We start from the raw sequence: 13,967 nt of genomic DNA, 5'->3' as shown, positions 1-13,967 counted from the left end.
TCCCAATTTATATATATATATATATATATGATGCCAGCACAATATATAATGCCACTTTGTTATATATGACAGTGTATAACAGTGATACTATTCACTTGCTCATATTGTGTTTAATAAAACAATTTTTTTCTAGTTTAATAAGTGAAAAATCATACCTTGTTGTTTTACTTTTACTTTGCAAGAACTTAGGAGTTGAAGCTGTGGTTCCAACGTGTTAACCCTTCCTGATTTCTTTTCCTCATGTGTAGAATGAAAATTCTAGACACCTCACAAAGTACTGTGAGAACTAAATGAGTGAATGAATGCTCGTTTTCTTGACTGAAGCATTACACAAATATCAAGCTACAGTCTCCGAACCAATAAATGGGCAAAGGACATGAATGAATAATTCACACCTAAAAAGAGAAGTACGGTGCAAACACAAACTAATGGGAAAAAAGGCAGCCTTATTAGTGATGTGCCTATTTTCATTTTAGGGATGAGAAAATTAACCTGCCTGGATCAATCTGACAGACCTCTTGCTCTTCCTGATATACCATGTGGTCTTTCATCTTTTTATTTTTTAGTGACTTGCATATATTTGTTTAATAAATGTTTGAATGGACTTGAATAAAATCTCTGGATAGGTTTTTCTGCATTTTCTTGGTAACTAATTACACATTTATTTAGTCTGAAGGAGGAATTCCCTGCCTGGTATGAGAAACTTGTTCTGGAAATGGTTCACCATAATACAGCCTCCTTAGAGAAGCTAGTGGACAGTGCTTGGTTGGAGATCATGACCAAATATGCTGTGGGAGAAGAATGTGACTTTGAGGTAAGCGCCTATTTCTCTGGTAATATTTGATTTAATAACTACACGTCAGGGTTGGAGTTTCCAACATAGATCACGGAATATATTTGTGTGTGTGTAAAACTGCTGTATTTGAAGTCTGCTTTATATAGTATCAAGAACAGCTCTACCAAGGAGCTCTGGTGGCATAGTGCCTAAGGCATTTGATTGCTAGCCAGAAGGTTGGCGGTTTAAACCCACCAGTCATTCTGTGGAAGGAAGACTGGGGTATCTACTTCTGTAAAGATTTATCGCCTTTTCGCTTGGAAACCCAAAGAGGGTTGCTGTGAGTCGGAGTCGACTCAGTGGCAGTGAGTTTGGTTTTTGGCTTTACTGTATGACAGGAGTCAAATTTTAGAACTATGTTGAGAATGTTTAATATTGTCTTAATTGCTGTATAAGTACCATTGTATCTTTGTTTCCTCTGTTTAACTCTTTTTGATAATTCTGTCGTTTTGAAATTTTTTTGTTCCTGTAATTGTTTTCATAGTTAATTTGAAAGGCTTTCAGCTGTGTTTAATCCTAGTTTGTGTACCAGTAGGTAAAGAAATTCGTTACTACAATAGTGAGACAGTTGATTTTTTTCATACTTAAAATTTCATTTTCATATTTCAGACCAACTAATTAAAGGATAACTATTACCAAAGTAAGGCGCTCTGGTGGTGCAGTGGTTAAAGTATTTGGCTGCTAAACAAAAGGTTGGCAGTTTGAACCCACCACCTGCTCTGTAGGAGAAAGATGAAGCAACCTATTTCCATAAAGATTTAATGCCTTGGAAACTCTGTGGGGCAGTTCTGTGCTGTCCTCAAGGGCACTGTGAGTCAGAATCGACTCCACGGCAGTGGGTTTCTGGGTATTAACTGAAGTGACATTTTATTGTTAGGGACCGTCAAGTTGATTTTGACTCACAGCAGCCCCATGTGATGGAGTTGAACAGCCCCATAGGGTTTTCTCGGCTGTGATCATTATGGGAGCAGATGGCCAGGTCTTTCTCCTGTGGAGCTGCTGGATGTGTTTGAACCACCAGCCTTTGAGTTAGCAGCCTAATGACACGTTATACCACCAGGGCCCCCCATAGGATTCTTTGAAAGCTTAGAGTAAGATTCAGGAGGAAAGGAACTAATAATTAGTTAAATATCTGTGCATATTGGATATGGTACTAGTTGTTTTATGCAGTATATTGTAGAATCTGCACCAAAATCTTGAGATGGTACAGTAAACAGACTAGACACTGAAATAGCTTGTTCAGGTTTATATAATAATGCATCCAGTTAAGAGTGCTTTCAGCCGTAAATTATAAAATATTTGACTAAGAATGGTCAGTACTTTAACCTAAATGAAAATCACTAACCTTATGAAAGTACATTCATGGATTTTATTCCCTGAGAGTTTAGCTTAGAAGAGCTGGGGTGGGGCCTAAAATTCTGTAGTTTAACAGCTTCAAGATGATGATACTGGCATTCTGCAGTAATACTTGGAATAACAGTGGCTTAAGCAATAAAGACACTTGATAGTATCACATAAATCTTGAAGGTAAGCAGTCCTGAGTTTGGTATGGAAGTTGAACGATAATCATGAAAAACCTAGACTCTGCTATTCTCAGTGTGCTGAGTTTTGGTCTTTAGGTTTGTCACCTCTCGGTTGTGAAATATTTATTAATTTTATATATATATAGTGATTAGGGTGAAGATTTACAGAGCAAATTCACTTTCCATACAGCAGTTCACATATACTTTGTCTCATGACATTGACCACAATTTACCACAATGCAACAGCTCTCCACTTCCATCCCTCCATTCCCTCCTGCCCCCTGAGCTGTCTCCCTGTGCATAAACAACCCCTCTTTCTTCCATGATTGTTCTCTCCAAGGTGTGTATCTACCTCAGGTAAATGTTCAACTCATATGGCTGTCTTTTGCTTGTCTGGAAGCCACAGGTGTGGGTTCAATTCCAGACTCAAAAGGCAGCTAGGGGCTATAGTCTCAGTGGTTCCACCAGGCTCTATTGGACCAGCAATCGGTTGTGAGATCCGTCCCCCCCCCCCCACATGGGGTTTATTAGGGAAGCACCAGTCTACAATTCAGGTTCAGGAAAAATGCTCAGTCTCTCTCCCAGCCCACCGTCTCTCTCAGTCTCTCCCCCAGCAGTGTGTATCCCTCAGTGTCTCTCTCAGCAATGCATGTCTCTTGTGTCTCTTTCCCAGCAGTGCTTGTCTCTCAGGGGCACGGCCTTCCTCAGCCAGCAGAGAGAGTGGTTGTGAGATTTTGAAGTGCTTATTTAATAATAAACAGAGCAAGAAAATGCAGTAGAAGCACCCCTCCCCCAGGACCTTTGTCCACATGTGTTATCGGCTAGACTTTGATTTACATAGCCACACGTAGCTGCAGAGGGAGCTGAGAAAGCATACATATCTGACTTTTTTAAAGCTTCAGAAGAGGCAAGCTGACAAGGGAGATGACGGAAGGGAATGGCCTGATACTCCACCAACATTGTGTGCCAGGAAGTGACAGTAAATACATGGCCAGCAAGTTACAGGATCAGGACTTAAACTCTTGTTCAGAAGTGCCTGTTCTTGTGCCAATTCACTCTGACTCCCTGTATCTCCTAGATGCTGCTTTTTTATTTGTAGTATTTATGGAATGACCAGTGGGTTTTAATCCCTGTGCCGTCGAGTTAATTCTGACTCATAGCAACCCATTAGGATGGTAGAACTCTGCCCCACAGGGTTTCTAAGGTGGAAACAGTGTCTTTATTGCTTAAGCCACTGCTATTCCAAGTATTAATGCAGAAAGACAGTATCATCATCCTGAAGCTGTTAAACCTACAGAGTTTTAGGCCCCACCCCAGATTTTCTGAGTTAAACACTCAGGGAATAAAATCCATGAATGTACTTTCATAAGGTTAGTCATTCGGTTAACACTTGAATACTTTAACCACTATACTATTAGAGCTCCTCAGGTTTAAATCATGTTCTTTATATCAGTCAGCATCCTGGCAGGAAACAGATGGCATATTTAAATGGTATAATTGAGTTGAGTTTAATAAGGAGACTATTGAGGACTGACAATATGATCAAGATGAAGGAAAGCTAACTGGAAAGGTTAAGATCCCCCAGGGCTGCCAACACTAGGAGGACATTAAATACCACTTCTAAACCCCAGGGGAACAAGGGGAAGAGTGCATAGTGGAACCAGGAGAGAGCAGCTGTAGTTGTAGAATAGTACTTTGATAGCGAGATATAACCAGTCTGTTCGGGGAGGCAGTCGGGAATCAGTACCCCAGCCTCTGATTTTCTGCTCTTGAGTCCTGTGGGCTGAACCCAACCGAATCTAGTGTGGGAACCCTTTTAAGTAGTTTGTAAACATCTGCTTAAGCACAGAGCAAGAAACAGAAGAGAGGAGATGGATTTGAAGTGGCAAAAGGAAAATAATACGTATCTATAACGACAACATGTATATACCACAGTTCATCTATTTACTCACCAATTGATGGACATTTGGATTGCTTTGACTGTTAGAAATAAAGCTGTTACGAATATTTCTGTGCTTTGTATGGACATAATGCTTCTTTTATCTTGAGTGATGCCTAGAAGTAGAATGGCTGCATCATATGGTATAGGTATAGGTGTAGTTTTCTAAAAAAACTGCCAGACTGTTTCCTGTTTTATCTTCCCACTGTTAGTATATGAAAGTCTAGTTCCCTTATGTCTGTGCCAACACTTTTGGTGTGGTCAGTCTTCTAAATTTTAGCCATTTTGATGGGTGAGTTGTTTCATGTAGTTTTAGTTTGAATTTCCCTAATGATGAATAATATTGAGCATCTTCTCATGTGCTTGTGGTCATCCCATCAGTGTGTTCATATATTCTTTGATAAGTCTGTGTTCATGTATTTGCCCATTTTTAAAACTGGATTGTTGGTTTTCTTCTTTTTGAGCTTTGAGCATTTTTAAAAATGTATTCTAGATACAAATACTTAATCACATATATGCTTTTGCACACACTTTCTCCCAGTTTAACAGTGTCTTTATTCTCTTGTGTCTTTTTTTAAAATACATTTTATTGAAATATAATTTATGTTCAGTGAAATACACAAAACTAAAGTGACATGGGTCAATGCATTTTTTTTTTTTTTGGCAGCATTTCCTCCCCTCCCCTCCCCTCCTACCCCTGGCAGCCAACAAAGAAAGTTTCCCTCCATATATAAACCTTTCCTTGACCCTCCACAACAATGAACTAATACTACTATACTTGTTCTTCTGTGATTGACTTATTTCACTCGGCATAATGTCCTCCAAGTTCATCCATATTAATGTGTTTTGCAGACTCTATATTATTTTCTAGTGCTGCATAGCATTCCATTATGTGTATGTACCATAATTTGGTCATCCATATTTTCATCATCCACTCTTCTGCTATAAATCCTTAGCGGTAAGTCCTTGCCAGATATGTAATTATTGGCACATACGAATTTGTTGCTGTCATTTTTGTGTGCTTTTTCGTGATGTCGATTTCTTTGTTCCATATAATTTTCTATGGTGAGCTTGTTTTGTTTATGAATCATGTTATCACTTCTTCATTGTTACTGTTTTTTAGTATTTGCTGTATATTTATGCTGGTCCTCTTTTTTGATGTGAAGGTTTGTAATTTTTCTTTGAGGTTACCCTGTGATTTATAGTTTTCTTCCCAAGTTTAGAATGTTGTTGTTGTTGTTGTTATGTGCCGTTGAGTCGACCCCGACTCATAGCGACCCCTCCTTGGGTTTCCGAGGCAGTATCACTATGGAAGTAGGGTTGCCAAACCTTCCTTCCGAGGAGTGGCTGGTGGGTTTGAACCGCCAGCCTTCTGGTTAGCAGTCAGTGCTTTAGCCACTATGCTACCAGAGCTCCTGAGTTTAGAATAGTTCGTTCTATTTTGTGGTTGTCTTGACTTCCCTACCATCTAGAAGTTCTATAATGACACAGTTTTTCCCCTCTTTTTGGCTTGTAGTTGTCCTCATTTGTCAGTTGATGTCTCTGGTTCCCTATTTACAATCCTGTAGGCTTCTTTACTTTGGATACTTTCATAGCTGGGTTGATTTCTGGGTTATATCATCATGTATGTTAATGGTCAGTTGTTGTTGGCTGTTGTTGCTTCTCTGTACAGAGGGCTCCCTTTAGCATCTCTTGTAAGGTTGGTCTGGTTTTAACAAATTCCCTGAATTTCTGCTTATCTGGAAATGTCCTGATTTCACCATCACATTTGAGGAACAGTTTTGCTGGGTACATAATTCTTGGTTGGAAAATTTTCTTTCAGTGTTTAATATATGCCATCCCACTGTCTTCTTACTTGCATGGTTTCTGCTGAGAAATCTGAGCTTAGTCTTATTGGTTGCCTCTCATAGGTAAATTTTCGTTTTTTCCATGCTGCTCTCATGATTCTTTCTTTGTCTTTGGTTTTGGTAAGTTTGATGATGATATGTCTGGATGATTTTCTTTTGGGGTCTATCCTGTTTAGGGTTCATTGAACTTACTGAATGGATATATTCTCATCTTTCATCATACCAGGAAAATTCTCTTTCAGCAAATCTAGGACAATTTTCTCTGTGGTTTTGTCTGTCACTTCCTGTGTGGGAGATCCAGTTACACATAGGTTATTCCTTTTGATGGTATCCCACATGAACCTCAGGCTTTCTTCATTTTGTTTTGATCTTTTTTCTGATTTAACCCTTTCCAAAAAAACGTTCAGGTATTTGCTTTCAATCTCCCTAATTCTGTTTTCCATTGATTCAGTTCTGCTCCTTTGCCCACTTAATGTGTTACCTATTTCTGACAATTTAGTATTAATCTTCTGGATTTCTGTGTGTAGATTTTATATCATTTATAATTTTTCATTTATTTTGTCACTTTGTTCTTGTATTGTCTTTCAAAATTGTTGTAGGGTTTTCTCTGTGTTTTCCTTGATCTGTCTCTCAATTTATTGAAGATACCTAAATATAATTCTTTTGAATTCCTTGCCATCCTCCGTCACTTTAAATATCCAAAACGGCTGCCCCTTGTAAACATTCAAAATGGCTGCTCCCTTGGTCACTTTAAATATGCAGAATGGCTGCCATGTGTAAACAGTGAAAATGGCTGCACTCTCCAGACAGTGGAAAGTCAACAGCGCAGGTTGTCTCTCTCCTTACTGTTCCCCTTCCTAGTCATAGGCCACCAGTGCAGTCATCTCTGTAGCCCTTGGTGACCAGGGCTGATGTTTAGGTCAATTCTTGGGTCCCAACACCACTTGGAAATATTTAGACTACTGGTCCCATCAGAGTAGCTGACAGTCCCTAGCTCTGACAATCTCTGTATTCACTGTTTTCATTCAGGTTTTTCCACTAGTTGGTGCCTAATTCACTTCCGTATAGTTCTTTTCAAAGCTCAGGACTCCAGGATTATCTTCTGTATGTCTGTCAATTGGTTTTCTTTCCTTTGTTGAAGAGGGTCTGTGTTGCTTGTCTGCCTATTCTTTTTTTTTTTTTTTTTGAGATTCTGAACCTGAAGGATGGACTCTTTGCCAAAGGCCAAAGAAACAAGCCTTGTTTACACCTTGGCTTTGGCCTGGTCAAGCTGTGAAATTATATGTGTATATTTTTTTTTAATTGTGATTTAGGTGAAAATTTACAGAGCAAATTCACTTTCTGTACAGCAGTTCATATACACTTTGTCTCATGACATTGACCACAATTTACCACAATGCAATAGCTCCCCTCCAACTTCTTCCCTATAGTTACCTCTTCCCTGTGTCCATCCCTCCATACACTCCTGCCCTTTGAGCTGTCTCCCTGTGCTTAAGCAGCCCTTCTTTCTCCCATGATTGTTCTTTCCAAGAGTGTATCTACCTCAGGGAAATGTTCGACTCATATACCTGTTTATTGTTGGCTGGAAGCCACGGGAGTGGGTTCAATTCCAGACCTGCAGGGCAGCTAGGGGCCATAGTCTCAGTGGTTCCACCAGGCTCTATCGGACCAGCAAACCTGGTCCGCCCCCCCCCCCTTTTTTTTCCTCCAAATGATTTTGAGTTTTGTTCCACATTGTTCTCCCTCTCTATCCAGGATCTCCTTCACAGATCCCCTTCCAAGTGGTTGACAGTGGTAGCTGGGCACCATCTCGTTCTTCTGGTCTCATAGTCGTATATATCTGCCTATTCTTAATAGTGTTTTTTGAAGAGCAGAAGTGTTTCTTTTTTTGTGTGTGTGCGGTTTATATGAAAGCTTACAGGAGCTCTGGTAGCATAGTGCCTAAGGCACTTGACTGCTAACCAGAAGGCTGGCAGTTCAAACCCACCAGCCACTCCTCGGAGGGAAGGTTGGGCAATCTACTTCTGTAGTGATACTGCCTTGGAAACTGAAACCCAAGGAGGGGTGGCTATGAGTCAGGTTCAACTCGATGGCACACAACCACAACAAAAACAACATGAAAGTTTACAGAGCAAATTTGTTTCCAGTTCAACAGTTATACACATTTTATTTCCTGGTACTAGTTGTAGTCCACTAATTATAACAGTACACTTCCCACTACTTTCCTGGGTTCCCTGTTTCTGTTTGTCCGTCTCTCCTATCCCTTTCTGTCTTCTGAACTTTGTTTTTGGACAGAAGACATGTTTACTTTTGATGACGCCAAATAGAGCACAAGTAAAGCTCCCCTATCGATAATCATATTAAATATAAATGATGTAAACATTTCAATTAAAAGGTAAAGATTTTCACATTGCATAAAATAAGACTTAACTGTAAGTTGCTTATAGGAAATAGCAAACCAGACCACTTGGTGTTGAGTGATTTTGACTCATAGCAACCCCCTGTGTTGCGGAATAGAACTGTGCTCCATAGGGTTTCAAAGCTCTAATCTTTTGGAAGCAGATTTGCAGGACTTCCTTCTGAAGCACCTTTGGGTGGGTTTGAACTGCCAGCCTTTCAGTTGGTGGTTAACCCCTTAACCATTCTACCACTTGAGACGTCACAAAGATACACCAGGCTAACATCAGTCAGAAGAAATCTGCAGTGATTATATAATCAGACAAAGTAGTTTTACAGCAAAGAATATCACCAAGGATAAAGAACACCATTTCAGAATGATAAAGTGGTCAGTTTACTAAGAGGACATGTTGTTGTTGTTGTTGTTATTTGCCATCGAGTCGGCCAAGAGGACATAGCAGTCCTAAATGTTTATACACCTAATAATCAGCTTCAAAATGTGTGAAACAAAAATGGATAGAACTGCAAGGAGAAGTAGACAAATCACAATTATAGTAGGAGATGTCAGCATTCTCTTCATAACTAATAGACAATTAGCAAGAATTAAGAAAACTGAATAATACTGTCAACCAACTTGACCTAATTGTCATTTATAAAACACTTCACCCAACAACAGCAGAACATGCATTCAGGTGAGTAGTTTATACTAAGATAGACCATACTCTGGGGGGGGGGTGTCATAAAAATGTCTCAATAAATTTAAAAGGATTCAAGTCATACAAAGTATATTCTTTGACCAAAGTGAAATTAGAAATCAGTAATAGATATCTGGAAAATCTGCAAATAATTGGAAACAAAATAACATACCTGTAGTTTATGGATTAAAGAAGACATGAAAAGGAAAGAAGATATTTTGACTTGAATAAAATTGAGAACACAGTATATCAGAAATTTGTGACATGCTGCTAATGGGGTACTTAGGGGGAACATATAGCACTAAACATGTTACAAAACAAAGTATGTCTCAAATCAGTAACCTCAACTTCTACCTGAAGAAGTAAGAAAACAGCAAATTAAACCCGCAGTAAACAAAAGAAAGGAAATGAAGATTAGAGTGGAAATCAGTAAAATGGAAAATAGGGAAGCAGTAGAGAAAATCCGTGAGCCCGCAGTTGGTAATTTGAGATTGATAAAATTATAATCCTTTAGCCAGATTCTCAGGGAAACGCACACACACACACAAATTAACCAGTGTTAGAAATATTGATAATATTAGGAAAATAGATAACATCTATAAGTCTATAGAAATTGACAGAATAATAAGGGAATATTATGAGGACCTTAATGCCAATAAATTTGACCAACTAGGAGGGCAAATTCCTTAAAAGACAGAGACTACTGGAGCTCACCCAAGAAATAGAAAATTTCATAGCCCTGTATGTATTAAAAGGAGTTCTGGTGACATGGTGGCTAAGACATATGACTGCTAACCAGAAGGTTGGTGGTTCGAATCCACCAGCAACTCCATGGAAGGAAGGTAAGGTAGCCTACTTTTGTAAAGATATACTGTCTTGGAAACCCAGTGGGGGTCGCGATGAGTTGCACTTGACTTGATGGCAGGAAGTTTGGTTTTTTTGGTTTGCTCTCTATTGAAGAGTTGAATTAGTAGTTAAAAATGTTCATATAAAGAAAATTCCAACCCCAGATGTCTTTACTTGTGAATTCTACCACATTGAAGGAAGAAATAATAATGCCAATTCTGTGTAATGTTTTTCAAGAAGTAGAGGAGGAAAGAATATTTTGTAACTCATGTATGAGACTAGCCATTACCCAATATCATGTATGAAAGGAACTATAGAGCAATATCATTCTCTCTCATGAAAATAGATGTAAAAATTATAGGAAATGAATTCCAATACTATATAACAGTGTAATAGTAGTTTGACCAAGTATGGTTTATCCCAGGAATGCCAGGTTGGTTTAATGTTTGTAGATCTCTGTAATTCTGTATGTTAGTAAACAAAAAGAAAAGCCGTGAGATTATTTCAATAAAAGCAATTCCTAATAAAACTCAGAAAACTACAAATAGAAGGAATCTTTTTCAACCAATAAAGGGCATCTATAAAATAATCTCCAGCTAACATAACATAACAGTGGTAAATGGTAGTACCTCACTTTGATCAGTACAAAGTGTCTACTCTCCTCACTTTGTTTGCCATTGTACTGGAGATTCTGGCCAGTGCAGTGTGGCAAGAAAAAGAAATAAAAGTCATCCAAATGGGAAAGGAAGAATGTCTGTAGATAATCTTGTGGAATGTATAAAACAAAGCTACTAGAACTAATGGAATTTAGCAACGTGGCAGAATACAAGCTTAGTATACAAAACTCAATTATATTTCTATGTGCTGGCAGCAAGCAACAAAAAGGAAATACTGATGTGCTTTTGTACACTGAAAATTACAACATTGCTGAGAGAAAGTCCTAAATTATTGTGTGTGGTGTCGAGTCATGAGCCCCAGTGACAGAGTAGAACTGCCTCATAGGCTTTTCTGGGCTGTAATTTTCAGGTCTTTTTTTCCATATAGTGGTTGGTGGGTTTGAACAGTCGACCTTTGTGTTAGCAGCCAAGTGCTTAACCATTCTGCCACCAGGGCTCAAAGCTTAAAGGTCTAAATGAGAGATATACTTTGTTCATATATCAGAAGATTCAGTATGGTTAAGATACCAGTTGTCCCCACATTGAGCCATAGATTCAACACAATTCCATTAAAATCTCAGCAACTTTTTTATAGAAATTGTCATCCTGATTGGAGTCCCTGGGTAGTGCAAATGGTAAATGATTTTGGCTGCTAACCAGAAGGTTGGAGGTTGCACTCCACCCAGAGACACCTCAGAAGAAAGGCCTGGCAGTCTACATCCGAAAAATCAGCCATTGAAAGCACCGTGGAGCGTGTTTCTATTCTGACACACACAGGGTTACCATAAGTCCGCTTGACAGCAACAGGTTTGGCCAAACTGATGGTAAAATTCATTTGGGAATACAAGAAACTAGAAATACCCCAAACAGCTTTGAAAAAAAATAACAAAATTAGAGATCTAATGCTATCCGATTCAAGACTTCTTTAAGGTTCCAGAAAATCCAGGTAGTGTGAAGTTGGCATAGATGGATAGATCAGTGGAACAGGATAGAATCCGTAAATATACGCACTCATACATACATTACTGTTTTTTTTTTTTTTTTTTGGTAGAGGTGTGCAAAGTATAATCTTTTTAACAAATGGCGATGGAATAGTGAGATACCTATGTGTATAGTTGATTTTTTTTTTTTTTAAATTGAGAATTCTTGAACTGTATGCATATCTCAGGCTGGATCTGCTAGTGCAATGTGACCTTTTGGCCTTAAACGTTGGTATATAAATGAATTATGAGTCAGACTGTGTTTATAACAGAATTTATCCTAGAAGTCTAAGAAAAAAAGTTGGAAAAGTCACTGTATCTGACTATAGAGTTTAAGGAAGTTTTGTCAGATAAGGTGGAATGTATATTAAATCATATATGCTTATATTTTAACCTGTAGTCTGTTCTTTCTAAACATTACCTTTCAGTTTTCAGTTTCTGTTTATTATCTCTGATCCCCTGCCCTGTCTTTATAGGTTGGGAAGGAAAAGATGCTCAAGGTGAAGATTGTGAAGATTCATCCTTTGGAGAAAGTGGATGAAGAGGCCACTGAGAAGAAATCTGATGGTTCCTGTGATTCTCCATCAAGTGACAAAGAGAATTCCAGTCAGATGGCTCAGGACAATCAGAAGAAGGAAGTAGTTATAAAAGAGGATGAAGGAAGGAGAGAAAGTATAAGTATGTATGATGTTAGCTTTCCTTAGTGAGTTAGGAGACTCTGATTAGTATATGAGAATCTTTTAAAGTTCTCTTAAGACGAAATTTGTAATTGAGTTCTGTCATTTAGTTGCTGATGCTGGAAACTGTGCTGTTGTTACTGGTAAGTAGGGACAGCCCTGGTGGTCGGGTCTCGCCTGTCTTAGCAGTCTGGTGCTGCTGTAACAGAAACACCACAAGGGGGTTGCTTTAGCAGATAGAAATTCATTTCCTCACAATCTTGAGGCTAGAGATTGGAGATCAGGGCAACGACTCTAGGGGAAGGCTTTCTTTTTCTGTTCGCTCTTGGGGTCCTTGTCTCTTCAGCTTCCATTCCTTGTTGACCTTCATGTGGCATGGCATCCAGCTTCTCCCGTCTCTGCTTGCTCACTTGCTTGATCTCTTTTATATCTCAAAAGAGATTGACTTAAGACACACCCCATACTAATACTCTCATTAACATAACAAAGAAAACCTATTCCCACATGGGATTATAATCACAGGTATAGGGGTTAGGATTTATAGCATGTGTTGTTGGGATATAATTTAATCCGTAACATGTCGGAGCTTCTAAACTAAGAGAAACTGGGCGGAAAAGCCTGGGGATCTACTTCCACAAATTAGCCAGTGCAGACCTACTGGCAAATGGTGCGGGACCAGGCAGCTTTTCCTTCTGTATGTATAAGGTCACCATAATTCAGAAACCAACTCGATGGCAACGAACAACCACAGGCAACTAAATTTGTAATTATATATTTTTTAGCTGGACAGGCTTTTGTTCATTTATAATTCAGGAAACAACTAAAAATTCCACCAAGGGAACCAAGACTTCAGTCTTCCGACACAAGACAGTTGGAAAGTCATGGATAGTCTCTGACTTATGACATATTTGAGCTATGATGGACTGCACTTATGACCACCCAGGCTTCTTTTGTGCATCTTAATATGTGGGAGCTCTGGTGGCGTAGTGCCTAAGGCACTTGACTGCTAACCAGAAGGCTGCCAGTTCAATCTCACCAGCCACTCCTTGGAAGGAAGATTAGGCAATCTACTTCTGTAGTGATACTGCCTCAGAAACCCAAGGAGGAGTTGCTGTGAGTTGGGTCCAACTCAGTGTCACATGAACGACAACACATGAGACGTTGCAGTGTGTAATTTGCTGGTGTAATCCTTCACAGATGTTCACTTGCATATGTTCAATGTTAGGACTTCAAAAGGTGCTAATAAGAAAAGGCAATAATAATGAAAAAAATGAGATATTCGACTTACATCAGAACTGACTTACAACAGAGTTGTCAGATTGGAGTTCCGACATAAGACTGGGACTACCTGTACCTGGTTGGTTAGAAATCTGTGTGAACACCCTTAGCTACTCAGCAAGACTGTTGCTCTTTTAAAGTAAAAGATAGGGACATATGTGGGGGGGGGATAGTTAGGCATAGAAGGGTCAAATTTTTTTAAACTGTTTCTCTTCACATTTGTAGGCAAATATAGGGGCTTAAGATAATTCTTCATATTCTATCATCCAGGTCTCCCTCCGATGGGAGCTGCTA

The 13,967-nt window shown here is 39.0% G+C and overlaps 1 protein-coding gene across 1 annotated transcript in view; it reads left to right on the top strand.

Moving 5' to 3' along the window:
- BAZ1B (bromodomain adjacent to zinc finger domain 1B) overlaps positions 1-13,967 on the top strand; it is a 98,868-nt gene that overhangs the window by 20,302 nt on the left and 64,599 nt on the right. The window contains exons 3-4 of the mRNA XM_007940323.1: positions 670-814; positions 12,195-12,396. Coding sequence (XP_007938514.1) covers positions 670-814; positions 12,195-12,396 — 347 coding nt within the window. The remainder of the gene's footprint in view (positions 1-669; positions 815-12,194; positions 12,397-13,967) is intronic.

This window comes from Orycteropus afer, unplaced genomic scaffold (genome assembly GCF_000298275.1).
Source record: "Orycteropus afer afer isolate SDZICR_OR568_19922 unplaced genomic scaffold, OryAfe1.0 scaffold00006, whole genome shotgun sequence".
NCBI classification, from domain to species: Eukaryota; Metazoa; Chordata; class Mammalia; order Tubulidentata; family Orycteropodidae; genus Orycteropus; species Orycteropus afer.
This window is presented reverse-complemented; position numbering and strand designations above follow the sequence as displayed.